The 25,571-nt window shown below is 47.1% G+C and overlaps 1 protein-coding gene across 1 annotated transcript in view; it reads left to right on the top strand.

Annotated features, from left to right (window-relative positions):
• Positions 1–25,571, top strand: part of PROM1 (prominin 1) — a 97,576-nt gene that overhangs the window by 60,233 nt on the left and 11,772 nt on the right. The window contains 12 exon segments of the mRNA XM_047798705.1: positions 141–358; positions 3,093–3,167; positions 6,841–6,904; positions 10,756–10,915; positions 13,248–13,400; positions 17,889–18,012; positions 20,209–20,312; positions 21,520–21,604; positions 22,646–22,792; positions 23,395–23,466; positions 24,753–24,770; positions 24,772–24,846. Coding sequence (XP_047654661.1) covers positions 141–358; positions 3,093–3,167; positions 6,841–6,904; positions 10,756–10,915; positions 13,248–13,400; positions 17,889–18,012; positions 20,209–20,312; positions 21,520–21,604; positions 22,646–22,792; positions 23,395–23,466; positions 24,753–24,770; positions 24,772–24,846 — 1,295 coding nt within the window.

Raw genomic sequence — 25,571 nt, 5'->3', positions numbered from 1 at the left:
CCCTGGCAGCTGGTTGCCTTTCACGGTCAACTGCAAGTTCATCTCCAGTCCCTTTAGGGCACTGTTGTAGATGAGAAGGGATTTTTCCATCTGCCAGCCTAGTGGGAGCCTCTGTTCTGAAGCGGGCTGTGTTCCTACAGAATTGAAAACGCTCAGAGAATCCCTGGTCCAAGCGAACCTTAACTTAACGGACACGAGACAGTCATTGACACAACTTGGCCACAACCTGAGTGACGTGAGAAGGGGCTTGGAGCAAACCCTCTCTGACTCCACGTGCCGTGCGGATCCAGTGCAAACCACCTGTAATGACATCAGGAGCAGTCTAGGCCTTGTGAACGTCAGCATCAATCCTGATCAGGTGACGAGCGTGACCTGGCGCCAGGGCAGTGTCACTGGGACAGCTTGGGGAGGGCTAAGCATGGGCTCACCCATCAGGTATCCTGGGGCTGGGACCCTCCATCCGCCTTCAGAGGTGGGATACCCTGTCACCCCACTGGGATGGCTGCGGCGGGGGTGGGGGGCAGGAAGAACGGGAGGCCCTTCTCGAGGCTTCTCTGCCATTGATTGGATGAAACATATCAGAATGAATTCAGCCTTTTTTTTTTTCAGATTTTTTCTTTTTTTAATTTTAACTTTATTTTGACAGTTTCAGTGTACCTTTTATGAACCATTGGCCATACTTCCTCTGCTGCACAATGGATACTTGTAGTTTATTTTATGCGTAATGGTTTGTACCACGTAATCCACAGCCCTGATGTTGCCCCTCCCCCTTCCCTTTCCACCTCCACTAGTTTGTTCTCTGCATGTGATGAATTGAGCTTTGAAAGGGAAAAAGGAAGCAGCATGCATTTTCGTAGACCTTTAAAAATTAAAATATACTTTAAAGTGATGGGCCTAGTGTCTTCATACATATGCCTAAATATAATATAATTTCCCCTATTCTCAATAAGATTAGAAGAAATAAAAGAATTTGGAGCAACCGAAATATATAAAGTTCTGGGGCGTAGATAAAATAATCACATCTACTCACGATTTTTAATGTATCAGTACAGATATGTCCATATCATACTTTATATAAAACAGTGTTTTAATATAGCTTGATGCGCTTGAGTAAAATTAACCCAAAGCACATTCAGCGTCTGTGTTGGCTCTGCTACAATCACTTTTGTTGTCATTCAGCATCTTTTCAGAGCCTAGGACCTACACTTGCATTTAAACCGTTTTAAATCATGTGCTTTTGGGGCTACCTTTTCATTTCGATGTGCTGTTAAACCACGAAGATAACTTGCAAGTTCTGTACAAGGAACCCCCATCTGCAGCTCTCGCCCAGATCCATCAGTTGTCAACATTTTGCTCCATTTGCTTAATCGTATTATTTCATCCGCTTATCTATGTGTCTGTCATCTCCTATTCATCCCACCATGTATGTGCTACAGCCCTAGGCATCTTCTCAGTCATTTGGGGGTAAGTTGCAGGCATTATGCCCCTTTAACCTTAATTATTTCAGGGTTTTTCCTAACTTTGCATAACCGTCGTGATGACCAAAATTGCGACATATAACATTGACCCAGCCCCACCATCTAATCCACAGTTTGTATTCAAATTTGGCCGATGTTTCTAAAAAATTCTGTTTAAAAAAAATTTTTTTTCCTAAGGTCCAATCTAGAGTACACAACGTCTTTAGTTGTCCCGTGTCTTTAACTTCTTGAATCTGGAACCGCTTCCCAATCTTTTTTCTTTGGTAATATTAACATTTTTGAAGACTGCCATTGGTTTTCTAGAATGATTTTCAATTTAGGCTTGTCTGACAGTCCCTCCTGATTCGATTTGAGTTTCAAGTATTTGTCAGAGATGTCACAAAGGTGACATTGTGTCCTTCTCAGTATATCGTTTCAGGAGGCCCATGATAATTGTCCCAGTATTGATAAGAGATGGGACACTTTTTTTTTTTTTGGCTGCCCCGCTGCTCATGGAGTTGTCTGAGCCTCAGTTGCGACCTATACCAGCCGGATCCTTGAACCCACTCTGCTGGGATGGGGGATTGAACCTTGGTCCTGGCTCTGCAGAGATGCCTCCGATCCAGTTGTGCCACAGCGGGAACTCTGAGATAGGACACTTTAAATCCATCTATAACACTGTAAATGAGAAATTTATTCCAGACCACTCACCCATATAACCACTGACTTATTACTTTTAAACATGTTTTTGTTGTTGTTGTTGTTGTTGTTGTTGTTGCTTCTATTTCTTGGGCCGCTCCCGCGGCATATGGAGGTTCCCAGGCTAGGGGTCGAATCAGAGCTGCAGCCTCCAGCCTACGCCAGAGCCACAGCAACGCGGGATCCGAGCCGCGTCTGCAGCCTACACCACAGCTCACGGCAACGCCAGATCTTTAACCCACTGAGCAAGGGCAGGGACCGAACCCGCAACCTCATGGTTCCTAGTCGGATTCGTTAACCACTGCGCCACGACGGGAACTCCCTAAACATGTTTTTTAAAAGGTTTCGTGCCGCTGTGGTCGATAATATTCAGTTCCTGAAACTGTAAGGTCACGCATACTCAATCTGTGTAAAATTTCTTTCCCTCGTTTTGTAGCTGACTGTAACAGGAGACATTCAAACATCTAAAAATTAGCACGTGGAAAGTCTATTCTGAGCTACATGTGTTTTCCTCAGTACTTTATTGTTCAAAAGAAACTGAGGCGTTCCCGTCGTGGCACAGTGGTTAACGAATCCGACTAGGAACCATGAGGTTGCGGGTTCGGTCCCTGCCCTTGCTCAGTGGGTTAAGGGTCCGGTGTTGCCGTGAGCTGTGGTGTAGGTTGGAGACGCGGCTCGGATCCCGCGTTGCTGTGGCTCTGGCGTAGGCCGGTGGCTACAGCTCCGATTAGACCCCTAGCCTGGGAACCTCCATGTGCCGCGGGAGCAGCCCAAGAAATAGCAAAAAGACCGAAAAAAAAAAAAAGAAAAAGAAACTGAGATCCTATCCTATCACATAGAGACTCTGGGACTTGGATGTAAGATGACTCCTTTTGTTATGACAGGTAATTTGGAGGGTAGCCACCTTGCCTTATATTTTCTTTTATAAAATTTCAGCTCCCATCTTTGGAAGAGCATATTAATAATCTTACTGCTGTTCTTCGAACAAATTTGACCGCCCTGGCCCACCAGGTATGTTTTTTTTTGAAAAAAAAAATACAGTAGCTTATTTTAGGTTATTTTATTTTAGTATCATCATTTCTTTTAGGGCCGCACCTGCAACGTGTTGGAAGTTCGCAGGCTAGGGGTCGAATCGGAGCTGCAGCTGCAGGCCTACCCCACAGCCACTGGACTACACCACAGCCACAGCAATGCAGGATCCTACCCACATCTTCGACCTACACCACAGCTCACGGCAACGCTGAATACTTAACCCACTGAGTGAGGTCAGGGATCAAATCTGCATCCTCATGGATACTAGTCGGGTTCATTACCACTGAACCACAACCGGACCTCCCTAGATTATTTTAAAGAATAGACTAATACGTGAGAAAATAGGTAACAGTAAAAAAGCTGCAAAACTCTGGAGAGGGGTTGCTAAGAAGGAGGAAAGGTATTATCCTCCAGGTAATTTTGTTCCTACCAATTGCAGAATATTTTTATTTATTTATTTCTTCTTATTATTGTCTTTTTGCCTTTTCTAGGGCTGCACCTGCGGCATATGGAGGTTCCCAGGCTAGGGGTCGAACCAGCGCTGTAGCCACCAGCCTACACCACAGCCACAGCAACGCCGCATCCGAGCCATGTCTGCGACCTACACCACAGTTCACGGCAACGCCGGATCCTTAACCCACTGAGCGAGGCCAGGGATCGAACCCACAACCTCATGGTTCCTAGTTGGATTCGTTCACCACTGAGCCACGACAGGAACTCTGGAAGTATGTTTTTATTATGCATCTATTATATGCAAAGCACCAAGCTAGGATCATAAAAGATGAAAAGAGAAACATAATCTCACCCTCCTGGGGCTCAGAGTTTGCTGGGTCTGGTGTTGACCGCCCACTGATTCTGATAATAGAGGCTCTCCCACTCTGCTCGAGACTCAGCCGCAGTGATCTTGTTTCTTGCCCCTTCTGTGCAAGCGCCCATTCTGTGTGCTCTGCCCGACACCCCCTTCTTTCTCCTTCTCCTTTGCCTGGCTTCTTGGGCTCCTAGGGACTAGCTACGTTACGTTTTATGTATCACTTTCTTAATGATGCCTTTCCTGGGTGTCCCTTTAAATACATTCTTACAACACTGCAAATATTCTTTTTTAAGTTCCGCTTAACTGTGACAATTGCTTTCATGTCTTGGTTGTCCTTCTTAGACTGTAAACCCTAAACAACAGCAGCAAAAGGCAGGGAGCACACTGATCTAGAATACTGTGATTTCTCCAGTAACCGCAGGGGGAAAGAATTGTTTTATTCTTGACTCCGTCTTTGAGCATGGGTGCTAGAAAGTCATCAAGTAGCTATTAAACACTCACCGACACATACTGACAAAGTCATCGTCCCCTAAAACAAGTCATGAGAGAGTCTTGGTCTTTGCACTCTCATGTCACCTGCTTGGTGACCTGAAGGAATGGAAGCAGAGGCCCCTTCCAGCCGTGAAACCTCTTATGATGGGGGTACCCTCCGCACGTCCAAACACAGGTAAAGTAGGAGGGGTGAGTTGCACCCGAACCAGCACAAGCTCTGGCGAGGAAACAGAAGTCACGGGTGTTCCTTTTATGGCACCAATGTCAAACTTGCAGGCACCGGTGATCCAAAGTTAGAAAAAGCCTGTGCCTTAGATTGGACTGCGATAAGCAGTCGTAGACTAGGTGGTGTATAAACATCAGACACGTGCTCCCACACTTCTGGTGGCCAGAAGTCCAAGATCAGGTTGCTAGCATAGCTGGGGACCCCTTCCTGGTTACAGGTAACCTTTTTCTCATTGTATCACGTGGGAGAGAGCTCTCAGAGGTCCCTTTTCAAAGGACTCTAATCCCATTCATGAAGGCCCCACTCTCATGACTTCACAGCCTCCCAAAGGCCCCACCTCCCAATAACGTGGCTTAGGGGGCTAGGATTTCCACACATGCATTTTAAGGGGACAGCTTCAAGTTCATCAGAGGCTGTCATCATTATATGGTCCCCCCAGTACACCAGCAGATGGTTAAGAGACACAAATTAAACCCCTCCCAGAAGAAAGGCGGGCTCTTTAGTTGAGTTGCTTGGAAATAATGACATTTTCCTGTCCTGGATTTAGCCCCAAAGCGATCTAGCGTGGTGTGGTGGTTCAGGTGTTCATTTTAGCCCCACTACAATTTGTATTCTTTGTAAGTTGTGGTTTAGGACATTATTATTTTCTATGAGACTAGATCTCCAATTTTATTGTGTAATTGCAGTCGAAAGTGAGATTCTATTTTTAGAAATTCACTTTGTATCTGCACGTAGGGTATTGTACAGATCAGAGTTTCTCAGCCAAAGCACAGTTTGGGCTGGGTGATTCTTTGTTGTAGGCACTGTCCTATGCACTGTTGGAGATTTATTTGCACTCCTGGCCTGTGCCCACACAATACCAATAGCACCCCACAGTTGTGATAACCGAAATGTCTCCAGACATTGCCAGATGTCTCCTTGGGGACAAAATTGCCCCCAGTTGAGAAACACTGGTATAGATCCAGGTAAACTTTTAACATGCATTAAACGTTAACTATTAGGGAGTTCCTGTCGTGGCTCAGCGGTTAATGAACCCCACTAGTATCCACGAGGACATGGTTTGATCCCTGGCCTTGCTCAGTGGATTAAGGATCTTGAGTTGCTGTGACTGTGGTGTAGGCTGGCAGCTACAGCTCCAATTTGACCCCTAGCCTGGGAACTTCTGTATGTCTCGGGTGCAGCCCTAAAAAGACAAAAAAAGTTAAACATTAAAAACTTCTTAAACAAGAGTTCCCGTTGTGGCTCAGTAGAAACGAATCTGACTGATAATCCATGAGGACCCAAGTTCAATCCCTGGCCTCGATCCGTGGGTTAAGGATCCAGTGTTGCCATGAGATGTGGTGTAGGTCGCAGACACAGCTTGGATTTCAAGTTGCTGTGGCTGTGGTGTAGGCTGGCGGCCATAGCTCTGATTGGACCCCTAGTATGGGAACCTCCTTGTGCCTCTGGTGCAGCCCTAAAAAGCAAAAAAAAAAAAAAAAAAACTTTTTAAAACATGCTTTTGAATGGGTACAATTTATTTGTTTGTTTCTTTGTTTTGGGTTCCACCTGTAGCCTGTGGAAGTTCCTGGGCCAGAGATTGAACTCAAGCCACAACAGTGACCACACCAGATCATTAACCCACCGAGCCACCAGGGAACTCCAAGAATGGATACAATTTTTAAAAAGTCCTCTTTAAAGGGGAATATTTTTTTTTAGATTTTTAATGACCATATCATGACCATTTCAGGTTTTAAGATGAATGTTACATTTTTATTTGCTTCTCTACTCCAGCCTAAGTGAAAAAATGAATACTAGTGGGAGTTCCTTTTGTGACTCAGTGGTAACAAATCTGACTTATATCCATGAGGATGTGGGTTTGATCCATGGCCTCACTCAGCGGGTTAAGGATCCAGCAGTGCTGTGAGCTGTGGTGTAGGTTGCACATGTGGCTCAGATCTGGCGTTGCTGTGGCTGTGGTGTAGGCCAGTGGCTGCAACTCTGATTTGACCCCTAGCCTGGGAACGTCCATATGCCGTGGGTTCGGCCCTAACAAGACAAAAAAAAAAAGAGAGAGAGAGAGAATACTAGTGAATTGCTCTTGACTTATTATGTATATCAATTTACTTTGAACTATTTTTTAGGGCTATAATTATCTTTATACCATACCTGAGAGAGTGCAAAATGAAACTGTGAACATCATAGCAGGTGAGATTCCCAAGCCATTTGGTATCTCTCCTCATTAAGGGTTGGCTGCTTAGCACAAAGAAATGCATTGTTAAGAATGGTATTGTTGGGAGTTTCCATCATGGCTCAGTGGTAATGAAACCAACTAGGATCTGTGAGGATTCGGGTTCGATCCCTGGCCTCGCTCAGTGGGTTAAGGATCTGGTGTTGCCACAAGCTGTGGTGTAGGTTGCAGATGTGGCTTGGATCCTGCGTTGCTGTGGCTGTGGTGAAGGCTGGCAGCTGCAACTCCGATTTGACCCCTAGCCTGGGAACCTCCACATGCCATGGGTGCGGCCCTAAAAAAAGAATGGTATTATTGGGGAGTTCCTTTCGTGGCTTAGCAGTAATGAACCCAACTAGGATCCATGAGGATGCGGGTTCGATCCCTGACCTCACTCAGTGGGCTAAGGCTCTGGCGTTGCCGTCAGCTGTGGTGTAGGTGGCAGACCTGGCTCAGATCCCAAGTTGCTGTGGCTGTAATGTAGGCCGGCAGCTGTAGCTCTGATTCAGCCTCTGGTCTGAGAACTTCCATATGCTGCAGGTGTGACCCTAAAAAGCAAAACAAACAAACAAACGAAAAAACAAAAAAAAAAAAAACTCCAAAGAATGGTATTGTTCTTTTTCCATCTTAAAAAAGATATTCTCTCACTGAAACCTTAGCAACCAAACAGATATTATACTGCCTTCACCAAGTGAGGTGGATTTGTAAACATTATAATCCCGTTACACACTGATTAACCTGCCCCCGCTGGCCAGAAGTGGCCTGGCCAAGGGCCACAGTGCGATGGCCAGGCTTCCTACATCAGGAGAAATCAGGGCCAACCACAGCCAGTGTTTACAGTTTGAGGGTCCCATTTTGATTGTGTTCCCTGTAAATTTACTTTATTTTCTAATGTAACTTAAAATGTCTTTTTTTAAAAAAAATATACTCCGTATAGGGACTTATTTGTCTCTTTAGGAAAATGTGCTGTGACCTTCTGATGCCGATGTAATGCTACTTTAGGGTCTTAAGGTTGCTTACAATCTTGGAGAAGCTGAGCTGATGTTGAGAGAGTCCCCCTGGTCTCAAATGAACCGAATCAATGTTGAATTCAGGTTATGGTTTCTGGGGTGAATGTACAGAGAAAGAATGCAGGGTAGGCAGATCTTTGTGCAGGAATTGGGAAGAAACCAGGAGTGTTTGCTAAGAGAAGACACCTTTGATGCTGTCGTCGATTTAAAAAAAAAAAAAAAAAAAAGCACAATGTGAGAGTTCTGAGTTACGTTTGATTTGCGGCAAAATGAGGACTCTAGCCCGGGACGCAGCATTTCAGATAGCTCTGAAATACCGCCCCAAAGAGGTAAGAGGGATGTCGGTAAATGTATGATTTTGGTGGAGGGGGAGGTCCATGCACCCGAGCACACATGTTGCAGAAGGTCGCTGCTGGTCTCGTGAAGGTCACTGCTGGTCTCTAGGAGCAGTTACCATGGAAGGATTTTAGTGCTCGTCTCGCTACGAGGAGATGCAAGAATTGGGCTCAGCAAATCTTCTCCTGAAAATGTCTTCACTGCTTGAACACCTATTCTGCCAGTTTTCCCAGAGCACAGAGCGCCTCCCTCCTGGTCTCCTCCCTGAGCTCCTTTCAGGGGGTGTTGAGGGCCGGCCCCTGCAGTGGCTCATGATTCAGTCCGTGTAGAGGCGGATGGCAAGTGCCAACCTCCAGGTCACACTATGTAAGACTGTCTTCTCTCTTTCTCTCTCTTTTTAAGTCATCTTATCACTGCTTCTTTTTATCTGTTGACTGGTTGAAAAATATTGTTTTACAGGCATTTGATTTTTTTCCCCCAAAAAATGTTCTTTCAACCCATTACGACTTTGGATAAAAGGGATTTTGTCCTACTACATGAAATGTGGCTATTTTGTGGGTTCCCTTCTGTTTAATCTAAGATGCTGCTTTAAAATATGAAGATACCACACACAAAGTTCACGCTTTCCTAGGCCAGCCTCTGAGGGCAGACCCACACTGTGCCTCTGATTGCCTCCTGTCTGCTAATCTCTGTGTTTACTGTTTTTTGTTGCCCCTTTCTGGACCTCTTCTGCCAAATACCTGCAGCCCACCCTTGTAAGTCTGGCCAAGCGAGGCGTGCGGTTTGCGTGAGCGAGGCCCGCTATACACAGTTTCATTACCCGGTCACAAGCCAGAGTTTTCCCAAATCCGAGCGAGTGCCACGAGGCCAAAGACCCAGCGCTAATCTTCATGTCCTTCAAAACAGATAACCCTTGGCTCCCCTGTCGTGAGCCCTCCTTCCTACCCAGCACGCATATTTGGTTGGAGTGCCTGCCGTGTGCCAGGCGCTGCTGGGCTCTGGGGATGGGAGATGAGGAAGGCCTGTCCTTGCCCAGCCTTCAGCGGGGCATGTTATAGAGGTGTCCTTTATCACCCTCTGCCAACGTGGTCAGGGGTGGCCAAGGCATCGGAGGTGAGGAGTGGGCAGCAGAAGGCTTCCTGGAGGAAGCAACCTCCCAACAGAGGCCCAAAGAGGGTATTTGCCGTACAGAGTCACCCAGGCTCTAGGCTTGGGGAAGGCAGCACAGCCCGAGAAGCAGAAGGGGCTGGATTCTGAGTTGAGAGGGGGCGTCTCCAGACCACGTCTCTCAAACTCCCAGAAACCCCAGGGTTCAAGAGCAGACTTGCAGATCAGCCCGCGCAGGATGCACAGAAGCCATTGAGCCACTGTGAGTGCTTCTCCTCTGAGCTCTCGAACTTTCATACCGATGTGAACCACCGACTTTGAAAAAGATTCCCACGGTGGTTGTGTAATTTCCCTGTGGACCGTGTTGCCACGTCCCCGAAATTCCACAGGGACCCTGGGGTCCTGGTGTGAGGACGGCCCACCTTGTTCCTGTTGCTGCAAAGACATTGATCTGCTTTTCCGGCTCAGGGGACTTGGAACTGATTCATATGTTTTTAGTATGTCCCCGTCAAGAACCCCTGTGGATAAAGCCACCTTCCGATCTTGTGTGAGTGTCGGACCAGGTGACAGCCCCCATCCCTGGTGGCTTTGATCCCTGGACCTGACATGACAGAGGAATACTTTGCAGAAAACTGGAACTTAGCTCCTCTCTGAAAGATCAGGATGGATATTAACAGGAACAAGTTGACCGCTGGGAATACGGTTGCTTTTTTGCATGTAAGAGACACAGATGGACTTGACCATGTCTCCATTTTTTTTGAATCAAATAAAATGTTGACAAAAATGTCACCTGGGGCCCCTTGTTCAAAAACTTGGTCCTGGAAAATTAGTGTGTTCCCAAGTGCCATTCTGTAGATGGAAGAATTATTATACTATGAAATTGTTTTTCCAAAATCGCTTCACAGAAGCTTAACAATTAGATCAACCCGAGTTTTTTCATCCCCCTTCTAGTGCTTTCTGAAAAACAGACAGGTGGGCAGGTGATTTAACCCCCTGAGCCTCAGCGAGTGAAATGGGACTAAGAAAAGCGTTAACATTTACAAAATATGCCTGGCCCGTGGTAAGCACTCAGTACATTTTAATCACTTGATACTTTTTTTTTTTTTTTAGTGAAGTAAGTAGAAGAAAACTCTGGCTTGATTTCAGCACCATGTCATTAAGGTCAGCTCTCATAAGCTTGCTGTTTTGTTAAGTAATTGCTTTCCGATGGCCTTGGCTACATTCATGCTTGTTCTAGAACTTTTTCATGCTTTGAACACACATACATAACATGGAAAAAACCAAAAAGGGTTCACGCTTTTCAGTTGAGTTCCAAAACACAGTTCCTGTTTCCTCTAGGTTTGAAAATGCATAACTGAGCCATCTTTTGTTTCCAGATGTCAAAAGGGCCTTGAATTCCATTGGTTCAAATATCGAAACTGCGAGCCAGGAGTTTCCTATTCGGGACAGGCTGTCGTATTTCACTAGCTACCTTAAGAAAGCGGAAGATTACATCCACCGCTATTTACGTGTGTTGGAGGAATATGATCTATACAGGTGAGTGCCTCCTCCTCCGAGCAGGTCCCCTAGGAGAGTGAAACTTGCAGTGCAATAGGGTAAAAATCTGACATTTTAGCCAGAATGATCTTATGAGAGGAGATTGTACAAAGACATCATAATGTGTTCCATGTTCACTCTGGTTTATGTTTATTTAAGAAACTGAAGAGGGGAGTTCCTGTCGTAGCTCAGTGGTAACGAATCCAACTAGTATCCATGAGGACACGGGTTCGATCCCTTGTCTTGCTCAGTGGGTTAAGGATCCGGTGTTGCCGTGAGCTGTGGTGTAGGTCGCAGACGTGGCTCCGATCCCTCATTGCTGTGGCTGTGGTGTAGGCCAGCAGCTGTAGCTTCAGTTTGACCCCGAGCCTGGGAACTTCCATATGCCACGGGTACAGCACAGCCCCCCTCAAAAAAAAAATTGAGGACTGGGCATTCTTGAGCCAAATGGTCAATACTTTACAATTTTGATGTCTTTAGTGGCTTCCGGAATCTTGATTATAATTATCGAAGGCGCGTATCAGGATTTTAAAGTGTAAAAAGAATTAAGGTATTTGGATAGTATTTTTTTCTTTTTTGTTATAAAATAAATATATAGAGAAGTGGGTTCTTACAGAAAGAGCATCCTTGGAACCAGCAAGTGGTCTGAAGCGGCTGTCCTTCCCAGCCGTTTGCTCTTTAGAAAAACGCTAATGGTAGGGTCTGGCTCTGGGAGAGGAGGCTGGTCCCCTCAGATAAGAGGGCAAGGGATGGGGAGATGTGGAGGCTCAGGTATTTCCAGGGGCGTGTAAGATGCACGCTCCGCTCTGAAAGGCTCCGCCCCACGCCCGCCCACAGGAGCTGCACCTACTGCCCAGACCCACGAAAGTTCCAGAGACTTCCGTTCCTACTTGGGTTATGTATTATGCAAGAACCCAGGCTAAAGAATAAAGTAATAACAATAGTCGCTCGCCTTTAGGAAAGAGTCACGATATGCCTACCACATGCTGACCGCATGGATCTCTTTTAATACAACCCCCCCTCCCGGCTCGGGTTCTGCCTAGAAGACCGTTTCATAGACAAGGACATTGAGCTCAGGGAGGTAAAGTGACGTATTTAAAGCTGACGACAGCTTTGCAGAGGTGGGTTTTCCAGAACCCCACCTAACCTTGCCCTTAAGCATCCATCTGTAGTCAGCAAGCTGTTTCCTCCTCAGTGGCTTGGCCACCCCAACAGGTGTCAGGACAAACCTAGGACAGACCCTTTCTCAATGAAGTTACAGCTTCATAGAGGTCAGGGTCTCACAGAGGGAAGGGATGGTACAGTGACCTGCTGACAAGCCAGCTCCCCCTTCCTTCCACCCACCTCCCTGCCCTCAGGCTCTTAAGAGTATTTTTAAAAGAAATTTCAGGAAGCTCGATGAGGCATGCATTCACTGTCCAAGGCCAGGTTCCATGGCTTATTTAATTTTGTGTCTTCGGTGCCTGGAACAAAACCTCACAGGATGGGTGCTGGTGGCTATTATTATAATTATCAAATTTGTTCTTAATTGAATGAAAGGCTGTAGTGACAGCTTTTGTTGCAGAAGTAAATTCTTTTGTTTGTTTGGTTGGTTGGTTGGTTGGCTTTTTCATTTTTACCGTTTTAGAGGCTGGAGAGCATTTCCACCCTTGAATGCTCCTCGGTTGCTGGAAAAGGTTGATGCCCGTTCCGGGAATGTAAGACTTAATTGAGGATCCATTATCCTAAAACAGCTCTCAGGACCTTTCCAAATTCGAGACTTGCATTCTGCAGGCATTTGATTTAGGACACTCCTAAAATTCTAAAATATTCAGTGCGCTCATTACACAGAGCGTTTCTGGCTCAGGAAAGAACACCATTCTCTCCGCGCTTCCCAAATATTCCTGCAACCGCAGAACAATTTAAAGAAAGACTGGGGGGAAGACCCCCCTATTTCTTTATCTTTGGTCTAGTCATAGACTGTCCGCATCTCATCATCACTATAATACGTACTTACAGCATCAGGGACCGTGAAAAGATGTAAAGTCTTGAGGGGTATGGTCCTCAGTAGCCTTGCTTCTGGGCCCCATGGAAGTAAAGCCAAGGAAGGAAACAGTAACCCCATGGCCGCTGAGAGTCCGGCAGAACCAAGGTAAACTTCGCCTTGGTTGGACCGGCGAACGCGAGGTGGAAAGGGGTCTTTTCACAGCACTGTCCCCCTCTGGGGAATTAACGGAGGGATCTGATACCTGATTGCCGAGGGGTACCCAGCTGTTCTCACCCGGGTCCGACAGCTTTAGTGTCGTGAGGATGTCACCTCTTACGTTTGCTAACACCGTGCTTGCCCCACCAGGTGGCTGGGCTGCTTGGTTGCGTGCTGTTTGCTGACCCTCATAGCGACTTTTTACTCCCTGGGCTTGCTGTGTGGCACATACGGCTACGACCAGAACGCCAGCCCAACCGGACGAGGCTTCATCTCCAACACCGGGGGCGTCTTCCTCATGGTGTGAGTGTTTGCCCTTCCTGGCCGTGTCGCGGGGGGGAAAGGCAGGGAGGTGACCCTGGTGGGACAGGGACCCGGTGACCTCTGGGCCAAGCCCTGGGGGTTCCAGTGAAGTAGGCCGCCTGGGGGCGGTTTGGGCAGTCCCATGAAGCATAAAAAGCGAAGGAAAACTCTAGATTGATTACACTTTGATAGACAAGGTGAAAAGCAATGTTTATATGAATATGAATGTATATGTGGTGAGCTCCTCTTTACAGCAGCTATCAGGGAAGTTACTTCCAAGTTTTCTTTCTTTTTAAAAAATTTTTATTTTTAAAGTATAGTTGATTTACAGTGTTGTGTCAATTCCTGCTGTATAGCAAAGTGACTCAGTCATATATATATGATTCTTTTTTTCATATTATCTTCCTTCCATCATGTTCCATCACAAGTGATTAGATGTGGTTCCCTGTGCTGTACAGCAGGACCTCATTGCTTATCCATTCTAAATGTAATAGTTTGCATCTACTAACCCCAAACTCCTGGTCCATCCCACTCTGTTTGCTTTCTTAATTCTTAATTCTTTTTTCCCCCATATCTATCTGTCTGTCTGTCTATCCATCTACCTATCCATTCATCCATCCATCTATTCATCCATTCATTCACCCATTCACCAGATACTTGCTGAAGACTGACCTGGTATCAGACACTGTTCTGTAGGGTCAGCCAGCTTGTTCACTTTGAACCTCGAGAAACTTGATTTAGAACAAGAGGTTGTCCACCTGGCACCCTTGGGAGTTCGACAAGTAGCCTAAATTGGTGATGAGATCAGGTGTGGTACCGGCAAACAGTGAGCCTGCAGGGGACTGAAGCAATTGTCTCTGTTTCAATTGCATTCATATCTTTCCTATCCAAGTTCATGTTTTTGAAGGAAAAAACTACCAGGGTGTAACAGCATAGCGAGCATGAGATGGGTGGGACTGGAGATGGAGCCGGAAATGTAAACCAATAACCAAGGCTAAAAGCTTTAAATTAGCTTCCCAGAGGGGAAGCTGTTTGGATTCCAGCTCAATATGCTCTTTTTTGGGGAGTTCCCGTTGTAGCTCAGCAGATTAAGAACCTGATGTAGTGTCTGTGAGGATTTGGGTTCCATCCCTGGCCTCCCTCAGTGGGTTAAAGAATTGCCACAAGCTGCGGTGTAGGTCGCAGATGCAGCTCAGACTTGACCCCTAGCCTGGGAACTTGCATGTGTCTCAGTGGCAGCCCTAAAAAAGAAACAAACATTCACTTTTCTGATAAGCTCATGGAGAATCAGTGGTGGGGGTTTTAAGGGGCTGAAACCCCATCATAAAACTGCCAGTTGTAGCTCTTGAAACAATGCCCAGATTATCCAGACCTTTGAAGAAAAGCTAATGCCAGATGTTGCCAGGGGCAGTTTCAGCTGTTGCAGGTATTTCAGAGAGCAGTTTGTCAGGCTCTAGGAGGGGCCATAAGGAGACCATGGCCCTTGGTGTGGTCATTTCCATTTTCGAGGACTTATTTAGAGGAAATAGACCAAACTATGGAAGAAGCATCCTGAGCAGAGAAGCATTTTCACCGTGTTAGCGCTAATAGTGAGAGGCATTCAGAGTGGTGTGAAGTCAGCTCCTGGGGGGGTTGGGAGGGTGGGCGGGGATCACGTGACCACTGAAAGGATAATGAGGTTGTCTCTCCCGGACACTGACCAGTTTCTAAGATGTCCAGCGAGCGCCCACAACATCATGCGTGTGTCATTATAACCGTGTGAGTCAAACTTTTCCTATCGAGTCCGGATAGTATTTTAGGTCCTGCTGGCCACATGCAGGCTTCGTTGCGTCTCATCCTTCTGTTCTTGTTTTTTCTTCTTCTTCGCCTCCTCCTCCTTTTTAAGCACAGCAGCCATTCTTATGTTGCTGACCTTACGCAGCAGGCCCCTGGCAGGAAGGGGCCTTTTCCTGCTCTGGGTACCTGCGTTGAGAAAGCAAAGGCTGGGAATGTTGACAGCATGCTCATTGGAGCAGCGGATTTGTTTTGAAGAGTTAGTTTTTTTTTTTTTTTTTCTTTTTAGGACTGGACCCATGGCATATGGAAGTTCCCAGACTAGGGGTCACATGGGAGTCACAGCCACAGCAACGCCGGATCCTAGCCCCATCTGTGACCTACGCCGCAGCTTGTGGCAATGCTGGATCCTTAACCCACTGAGTGAGGCCAGGGATTGAACCCACATCCTCATGGATACTGGTTGGGTTCTTAACCTGCTGAGCCTTAGTGGGAACGCCACACCTCTCTTGGAGCTTTTGATGATTTGTGTAACTCTAATATTCACACCCACGCACATGCACACACGCCAAGGTGCAGGGCTGGAACTCTGCTGCCCGGCAGAGTGCGCACACGCCTTTCCCTTCTTTATACCTTCCCTGACTCAGTCACCCTGTCAGTCTGAGAAGGTCCGGCCTGATCGCGGGCCCTCCAGCAAATAGAGCTTGTGCACGCATTTCTAATTGTGCCCTGAGTACTTGCCCTCCTGTCCCGAGGGAGTGCTGTCATCAGCCTTCACAAATCTAAGGGCCCTTCCTGCTGTGGACCAGCGGCGGTGTAGGATGGGGCTCTTCCATCTGGATTGCTTTTAGAATTTGCTCTCACCAGGCGACTGAGCACTGCTGGAGAGAAGTCACCCAACAGGGCATATTAGGATCCATACAAAATTACAATTCCTCATCTCAAGTGGACTCTTCAGAGCCCTGCAAGTTCCTTCTTCCCTGCTTCCCACACCCTCTCCCTCCCTCTCTCTCTGCCTGCCTGCCTTCCTTCCGCAATGGCCTTTCCACTCTGATATGCCCATGCTCCTTATTTTCCTCTTCTCTTAGCAGATGGCTTTCCCTTTTTCTCCACGGAGAAAGTGGAAGCCATCACCAACTTTCCACCCCCAAACCTCCAGAGGCACCTGCACTCACACACCTGCTGAGCCAGAGGCAGAGGGGTGGCTCCATCTCGGGCTGTCCCCTGCCCGCTGTGCTCTCAGCCCACCCTGCCCACTGTCCAAGGATGGCAGGAGCTCCCTTCTCTCTCTCTCTTCATCTTCTTCTCTCAAATGGTGACGCCCCCCAGGCCCAGTCTTAAGCTGCTTCTCCCTCCAACCCCAGCCCCGGATCAGTCACCATTTCTAAGCTGCTGATTCCCTAAAGTAGACTTGTCATCCAGGCATCTGTGCTCCAAACACCCAGCGGACTCCTCCTCCGCATCTCCTCCAAGCCGTCTCCCAGGCAACATGACCAAAAGTCCATCTTCCCTTCCCTCCCTGTCCCTGCTGCTGACAAGCCCTGGCACCTGCCACCCCTGCCCCCATCCCTCCACCTCCAGTGCAAAGTCCTCACCGCGTGCCGCTGATGCCCGGGGCATGCCTCCTTTACCCGCTAACTCTGCTCCCTGATGCTGATGGTGTCAGCCCACCATCCGGGTCCAGAAACAGCCTGCTCAGTGGCGTCCTCCTCTACCTGGACACTTGTCCTTCCATCCTTCCTCCTCTGCCTAAAGGTCTTCAGCAGCTTCTTCCCTGGATTCCAGCCTCTCCAGCTGCCATTCACACTGCCCGCTCCCTGCCATCTCTCTGGCTGCAAAACTACGTCAGCCCTTTCAGGGGCCTAAGAGTACCTTTCCCACCATTGACTGAAAAAAAAAATGCACACCCTAAAAGTTGAGAGCTCTGTTTTATCTGAAGGACTTCCTGGGGACTTAAGCCAGAACACAGCCTCTCACTTCTCTGAAGAGGTGAGGGAGGAGCCAGGATCTGTAGGAGTTTCTGCAACAAAAACCAAGGAGTCAGAACATCCAAAGATGACTGTAAATGAAAGAAAACCAGACATCTCAAGCTAGGGAATTTAGTGCTTTGCTATGTATGGGAAGATACAAAGGTTGGAGCTTACTGAAATCATTGCTGCGACGTGCACCTCAGCTCTCTGGGGCTGGCATCCTTTGCTTTCTCATCCTGAGTCTCCTGGGGGCCTGGGGTTGAAGTGGGGGCATTACAGCCGCTGACCGCTAGGTGGCGGGCATCCTGATTCCTTTCTGAGTTCCCCCAGGGCTCATCTTTGGGCCGCTGTAAGGCGATGGCTTGGTGGCTGCAGCCTCCTTTGTTCCCTGATAGGGCAGCCCTGTTTTTCACTGACACTGCCTCACAGCCTCCTCGCTCACTAGAAAGCCTTAGTCCCCACTCCACAGACTCCAGAGCCCACCTCTGACCCCCAGCGCTGGGCTGCAGGCAGGTCAAGGACTAAGTCATATATGTCCCTTAAAGAGGCACCTGGGGCTGGAGAATGCAGCGCTTACGGCTTCCTGTCTGCACTCCTGGGGGCGCTGACTGTTTAACCTGCAGGAAACTGACGTCGCCAGGTCAGTTTATACACTGAGCAGGTGGAATGAGAAGTCCCGGTAGGCGTTACTGAATGATGCCTTGTAGAGTTATTAACTTTCTTTCTGTTTTTTTTCCCTCCCCAGCGGAGTTGGATTTAGTTTCTTCTTTTGCTGGCTATTGATGACCCTCGTGGTTCTTTCTTTTGTCCTTGGTGCAAACATGGAAAAACTGGTCTGTGAACCTTATCAAAGCAAAAAGTTATTCCAGGTAAATATGGTTTTCATGCCCACGATGAATGGCTTGGGCCAAAATTTTATTTCCCCGTATCTTGTAGGTTTCTCCAAGAGCAAAAGATGAGGAGTTGGGTTTGCTTGTGTTTGTTAGTTTTGGCTGCGCCGATGGCATGCAGAAGTTCTAGGGCCAGGGATTGAATCGGAGCCACAGCAGTGACAATGCCAATCCTTAACCCAGTGAGCCACCAGGGAACTCCAGCAGTGGGTTTTTATTTAATAAGTTGAGATCCTTTTTATTTGTCAGAGAAAAAAATACGGCATTACCCTTGACCCTTGAACTTCAGGGGGTGGGAGGGCTGACCCTCCATGCACCCCGAGTCCTCATACAGCTTATGCTCCACTTCCGCATGCACGGTTCCTCCGTAACCCCTTTCTTGCACTCAACCAGCCTCAGTCCACATAGTACTGTAGTATTAGCTGTTGAAGAAGTGTGCACAGTGGACCCTTGCAGTTCAAATTCATGGTGTTGAAGGATCAACTGTATTCTTTTTTTTCGGCTTTTTAGAACCACAGCATATGGATGTTCCCAGGCTAGGGGTTGAATCAGACCTATAGCCTCTGGCCTACACCACAGCCACAGTAGCACTAGATCCGAGTCGAGTCTTTGATGTACCTCACAGCTCACAGCAACGCTGGATCCTTAACCCACTGAGCGAGGCCAGGGATCGAACCTGAATCCTCATCGATGCTAGTCTGATTCGCTTCTACTGAGCCATGATGGGAACTCCTGTATTCTTTTTTTTTTTTTTTTAACATAAGTGAAATCAGTACCGGAAATTAAGGCCTGCTCATCATTGTTGATTGAGGAGGAGGAGGAGACTAAATTCTCCTCAGTAATAGTTCCTAAATATAGCCGAGAATATCAGAGGATAAATGCCTGGGTTCCTTAACCATGCTTCCAGAGATTTCAGACATTTCAGAGAGTTTCCCAGATGAAGCTGCCACACAGATGGCTTGAAGCCTGCCCCCCCCCTTTTTTTTTTGGTCTTTTTAGGGCCGAACCTGCAGCATATGGAAGTTTCCAGGCTGGGGGTCCAGTTGGAGCTATAGCTTCCAGCCTATACTACAACCACAGCAACACCAGATCCGAGCTGCGTCTGCAACCTACACCACAGTTCACAGCAACGCCAGATCCCTGACCCGCTGACCGAGGCCAGGGATCGAACCCACATCTTCATGGATACTAGTCAGGTTTGTTACTGCTGAGCCATGACAGGAACTCCTGAAGGCCCTAAATTTGAAGTACAAGAGACTGATAAATAAATACTTCCTAGCTGATGAGGTTGTTACAAATTGAATTTGAACTTAACTCTCTCCCCCTTAAACCAACTACTTCAGACTCTAAGGCATCAGGTTCAAGTTTAGCTCCATTGATTAATCTACATGCCTGTCTCCTAAACTTGGATTTTTAGTGTTTTTCTCCAGATTCTGATTAAAAAAAAAAAATTCTGTTTTCCTGTTTTATTGTGTATGTTTATTCTCCTCAAATCTTTTATAAAATCAGATGAATGACTGCTGAAATAAACCAGTGTGGTAGTATTTTAATTACTCAGTCGACTGAAGGAAATCAAGTTGGAAGCATCAATTTGTCACATTATCTCCATTTGGCCTCTTGAGGAAAAATAATAACACATCAAGCCAGACTTCATCATCTTTGGTACTTTGTTAAATTGTTAAAAAGGAATTCTTAAAAAAAAAAAAAAGAGGATATTTTGAAACTGTTTACACACTTCAAGCATATATACAGTTGTGTACTAATCAGCTCATCTTAAAAATATATAATGTAAAGTGGAAAATGTCCCAGATTTAATTCCTTTAGTCTAGAGACAAGTAGTAGAGAATTGAGTCTCCTGCTTTGTGGCTTTCTGTTAGCTATTCTGAATCAAATTGTCTATTTTTCTCCCATTTCTAGTACGTTTATTTTACTAAAATGAAATGTTTCCCCCCCAACCAAAAAAGCAATCTCCAAACCTACTGGTGCTGTCCAGTGGTTGATCTGTTTATATTAATCGCACTGTTATTTTCTGGTTGTGAGTGGAAAATCAGTGAGGAAAACCATGATATGAAAATCCCCCAAATTCTGTATATTTAACAGATGATGCTTTTTATCATATCTATGTATATTACTGTAAAACTGCCATTAAAAAAAAAGTTTTTAAATCTGTTCTAGGTTTTGGACACACCGTATTTACTGAAGGAGGATTGGAAATACTATCTCTCCGGCATGATATTCGACAATTCGGATATTCAGATCACTTTTGAACAAGTTTACAGGTAGTGATATTGCATTTTGCATTTTTTTGGTACGTGAATGCTATTTTTCTATAATGAGACTTTTGCTTTCAGAGTGCCTTTAATTTTAATGATCAGACTTTCCCATTTGCTAGTTTCAGAATTAATCCATTCTCTAGTCTTAGCAGTAAGACCAAAAAAGATGATAATCCCTCTCCTGAAGCCTTCTAGGAATGAGAATGGTGCTGTCCCATTGTCTCACTCACTGGTGAAAGTGACCCTAAAATGCATTGATGGGAAAACTTGCTTAGGAATCTTCCTGCCCCAAGAAAATGCCATAGAACAAGAATTCATTGTATGGGTCCATTGAAAGGAATGATCAATAAACCATCTCTAATCAGAATAGGTGGTTGTGGGGGGGGGGCGGTTGTTTGTTTGTTTTGCTATTTTAGGGCTGCACCCTGGGTATACGGAGGTTCCCAGGCTAGGGGTCTAATCCGAGCTATAGCCGCCAGCCTACACCACGACCCCAGCAATGCGAGATCTGAGCCACCTCTGCGATCTACACCACAGCTCACGGCAATGCCCGATCCTTAACCCACCGAGCGAGGCCAGGGATCAAACCCACATCTTCATGGATCCTAGTTGGGTTCATTACCACTGAGCCACATGGAAATGTCATGGCTAGATGTTTAAATAGAAGGATGTAGTAATTACCAGTCCTGTGTTTTGTTTGTTTGTTTGTTTTGTTTTGTTTTTTGTCTTTTTGCCTTTTCTAGGGCCACTCCCACGGCATATGGAGGTTCCCAGGCTAGGGGTTGAATCAGAGCTGTAGCCGCCGGCCTATGCCAGGGCCACAGCAACGCGGGATCCGAGCCACATCTGTAACCTACACCACAGCTCACGGCAACGCTGGATCCTAAACCCACTGAGCAAGGCCAGGGATCGAACCCCCAACCTCATGGTTCCTAGTTGAATTGGTTAACCACTGAGCCACAACGGGAACTCCATTACCAGTCCTGTGTTATCTGTCCCAACCATGGGCTGTTTAATAAAGCAGGGATTGAGGTCAGGAATCGTGAGCACTGGGGGAATTCATGTGGCCACGGGTGTTGGCCTGCGCTGTCAACACCCACTTGCCACATCTGTGTTCATAGATTACACAGAGAGCAGCAGTTAGCCTTTCTCTCCATCCTTAGCAGAGGACATCTGCTTCTCTGGATCCTGATCTCTCTGTTTACTCCCTCAGTGATTGCAAAGAAAATAAAAGCATTTATGCCACACTTAAGCTAGAGAACGCCTACAATATCACTGACCAGGTCAACATTACAAAGGTGAGTCATTAGAACCAATCAGGAAATTAGCATATTGCTTTACTAATTCAGTTGTCTTTTTAAAATTATTATTCCAGTTTTTTTTTTTTGTCATTGTTGTTTTTTTGGTCTTTTTAGGGCTGCACTTGCAGCATATGGAGGTTCCCAGGCTGGGGTCGAATCGGAGCTGTAGCTGCCGGCCTACACCACAGCCACAACAACGCAGGATCTGAACTGCATCTTCGACCTACACCATGGCTCATGGTAACGCTGGATCCTTAACCCACTGATCGAGGCCAGGGATCAAAGCCACGTCCTCATGGATTCTAGTCGGGTTCGTTAACCGAGGAGCTATGGCAGTAACTCCCGGTTGTTGTTTTTTTTTTGATTGAGGTGAAATTCACATAGGACATCATGAACCATTTTATTTATTTTTTATTTTTTTGTCTTTTTGCCATTCCTTGGGCCGCTCCCGCGGCACATGGAGGTTCCCAGGCTAGGGGTTGAATTGGAGCTGTAGCCGATGGCCTACACCAGAGCCACAACAACATGGGATCTGAGCCACGTCTACAGCCTACACCACAGCTCACGGCAATGCTGGATCCTTAACCCACTGAGCAAGGCCAGGGATCGAACCTGCAACCTCATGGTTCCTCGTGTCGGATTTGTTAACCACTGAGCCACGACGGGAACTCCCTCATGAACCATTTTAAAGTGACTTTAGTACATTTGTGAGGCTGTGCTCCCCTCCCCTCTGTCTAATTCCAAAACATTTGCAGCACCCTCAGCCACTTCAGGTGCCTTTGGGATGCCCCTGCCTCTTGATGCAGTGTTAGTCTGTTCCGCATCCCACCCCCTCACACAGTGCTTGGCGTGGGGCACAGGGAAGGGGTGGGGGGGCGGGAGGAGTGGGAGGGGAGAGAAGAGGACAAGAGATGCCAGTTGGGTGCGTGTGTGTTTGGCTTCTGGTCTGTGTAATTGTATTGCTCCTTTAAAGCCGTAAGTATGTGACATTCTTGGAGCAGCGTGGACTGATACCACCTTTTCTCTTTTATGATGCAGTATACCGGAGACATATACAGCAGTTTTGAAAATATGAATATAAGTATTAAGAATGTAATGATGGTGGATGAGGAAGGAAGAAGAAACCTGAGGGCTTTCCACTCCTTAGAATTAGACAGAGTAGACTATGCCGCCGTCATGGCTGAGGTATGATGCGTGTGTTCGTGCTTGTGGAAAATGACAGCACTGCATCTGTATGGGTTGCATTTTTTTGTATTTATTTTTTTTGAAGTGAGATTCACATAACATAAAATTAACTCTTTTACTGAGTGAGCAACTCACTAGCATTTAGTGTAATTGCACTGTTGCACAACTCCCATCTCCATCTAGTTCCACGGCGTCGTCATCCTTCCAGAAGAAACCCCTGTTCCCGTGAAGCATTGCTTTCCTCCCCATTCCCAAGCCCTGGCAGCCGTCACCCTGTGTCCTGCTTCTATGACGTTACCTTTCTGGATATTTCCTGCGAATGGTATCATGCAGTATATGACCTTTCATGTCTGAGGACCTTAACCAGTCCCTCTCATGCAGTGTGTACCTTATAACATGTATCAGTACTTCATTTCTCTTTAGGGTTGAATACAAATAACACTGTCTTTCGTGGATAAATGTGAATGCAGAGGTGTCACCTACGGCAGAGTGTCTGGCTTACTTTATGGGTACCGTCCGGTGGTCACCCTGTTGCTTATTGCATGTGGTTGAGGTTTAAAACTCCCATGTCCCTAACACGGCTTTTTCTGCCTCTTTTGTAGACGGCTAAACCTCCCACACAAGTGAATCTTCTGACATTTGCAGATAATCTAGATGCAAAGGCCAGTAATTTGGTGAGTTCAGATGGTCAGGGTCAAGGCTGTCCTTGCCATAGATGTCCAAAGTCAATCCCCTTCTTAGAGAAGCTGTGCAAGAGGCTCCTTACACCAAAAGGTAGTTTGTTTAAAAGCGCCTCTGCACATGTTCAAAGTTCCCATCAGCAGCCACTGCTGCGTGGCCCCAAAGCCCGTGAGCGTGTGGGTGTTTCCAGGAGGCTCAGGGGGCGGGCACCCTTTCCTAGCCTCTGCTCGCAGTGCTGCTGTCTTCCTGCCTTAGCACCGTCAGCCCCTCTACCACCAAACACCCATGCGCATGCTTTTCCTGCTGTGTGGGGAGTGGTAACAGGACGTGGGAGGCAGGTTCCCATTGGTGCTTTGCATCGCCAATAGTAAGTGGATAAGGGGAGGGGCTGAGACACCATCCAAACCCCATAAGCTTCCCTGTCACCAGCGCCTCTGCTGGCTGGCGACATGCAGCTGTAACCAGTCCCTTTCCCAAAGCAGCAGAGCATGGCGATGCGGAACCTGAGCTCTGGAGGAAGACCAGGAATGAAATCTGGAGTCAGCCACTTCCCAGCTATGGGAACCTGTGCCATGATATTTTGATTCTCTGGGCCTTAGTTTCCTCATTTATGGAATGGGAGCGGTAGGAACGATTGTTATACCCTGTTGGACTAAAAACTGTTCATGTGTGGGTTCAAGAAAAGGTTTCTCAGTTGAGCCTCAGCTTTCCCATCTGTAAAATGGAGCTATAGCCACGGAAAGTGGTTTTCCAGCGGCTGTAGCACAGCGAGGTGGGGAAGGGAAGGCAGCCGCTGGTGCTCAGAGCCCGTGAGTGTGGGTTGTGGCTGAGACTTCATGGTTCCTTGATTTGAAACGAGGTGCCTTGGAGTTCCCTTGACACCAAGGAAATGACACAACTCGTTTCACAGTGGAAATGAATCCAACTGATATCTGTGAGGATGCGGATTCGATCCCAGGCCTTGCTCAGTGGGTTGGGGATCTGGAGTTGCCATGAGGTTTGATGTAGGTTGCCGATGTGGCTCAGATCTGGTGTTGCTGTGGCTGTGGTGTAGGCCGGCAGCTGTAGCTCCGATTCGACCCCTGGCCTGGGAACTTCCATGTGCCATGGGTGCCGCCCTAAAAAGCAAACAAACAAGCAAACAAACAAACAAGTGTTTTGGTGCTGTCCCTGCTAGTCAGCCCCACACCGGCCTCATCATCACGTAAGTGCTGCTGCTTATACTTGTCGGAGTCTGGAAAGGTGGTACTGATGCTTATGTACTTTATTCTCTTGGTAGACCCCTGGAAATTTGAGAAAACTCCCTGAGAAGTCATGCAGAAACTTTAAGAAGGATTCATGATGTCCAAGTCGTTCTTTTGCAAAGATTATTGGTAACAGTCCACAGCCCCTGATGTTTCACTGTGCCCGGGGAAACTCCATTTCACGTAGCCTAATGACAATACTAGCCTCTCACGTGCAGGTCAAATGCCATCAACCTCAGGCTAAGAAATGGAGCCGTTTTTTCCGATTCCTGTCGTGGCTCAGCGGTTAATGAACCCGACTAGGATCCATGAGGATGTGGGTTTGATCCCTGGCCGCCTCCATCAGTGGGTGAAGGATCCGGCATTGCCTTGAGCTGTGGTGTAGGTCTCAGAAGCGGTTCAGATCCCACGTTGCTGTGGGTGTGGTGTAGGCTGGTGGCTACAGCTCTGATTCGACCCCTAGCCTGGGAACCTCCGTATGCTGCGGGAGTGGCTTAAAATAGCAAAAAAAGAAAAAGAAAAAAGACATGGAGCTGTTTCTAAAATAAATGCCAGGAGCTGGGCTTTGAAGAAGACACAGTTTCAGTTGTCCCCGCTCCTCCTCTGCCTTTCCTGGGGTGCGAGCCCTTAGCTTCAGCTCCTTTCCTCATTATGGTGCACGTGTTCCACGACCTTCAACAGCCTCGCCTCAGCCACACCGCGGCTGAAGCGCTGGTGTGCTGCCCAGACTCCCTCTTACGTTATAATTATCAAACCCCTTGTCTCCGTGCCCTGCCAGGAAGCGTGTGAAGGCCTGGCCGTGTCCTTTCTTCCTCCTCCATGTAGCTCTGCTCCCTGTTCTGAGGTTCTTTGCG

This window comes from Phacochoerus africanus, chromosome 10 (genome assembly GCF_016906955.1).
Source record: "Phacochoerus africanus isolate WHEZ1 chromosome 10, ROS_Pafr_v1, whole genome shotgun sequence".
Classification (NCBI taxonomy): domain Eukaryota; kingdom Metazoa; phylum Chordata; class Mammalia; order Artiodactyla; family Suidae; genus Phacochoerus; species Phacochoerus africanus.
The sequence above is the reverse complement of the archived record's forward strand: the minus strand, read 5'-3'. Positions and strand labels throughout refer to the sequence as shown.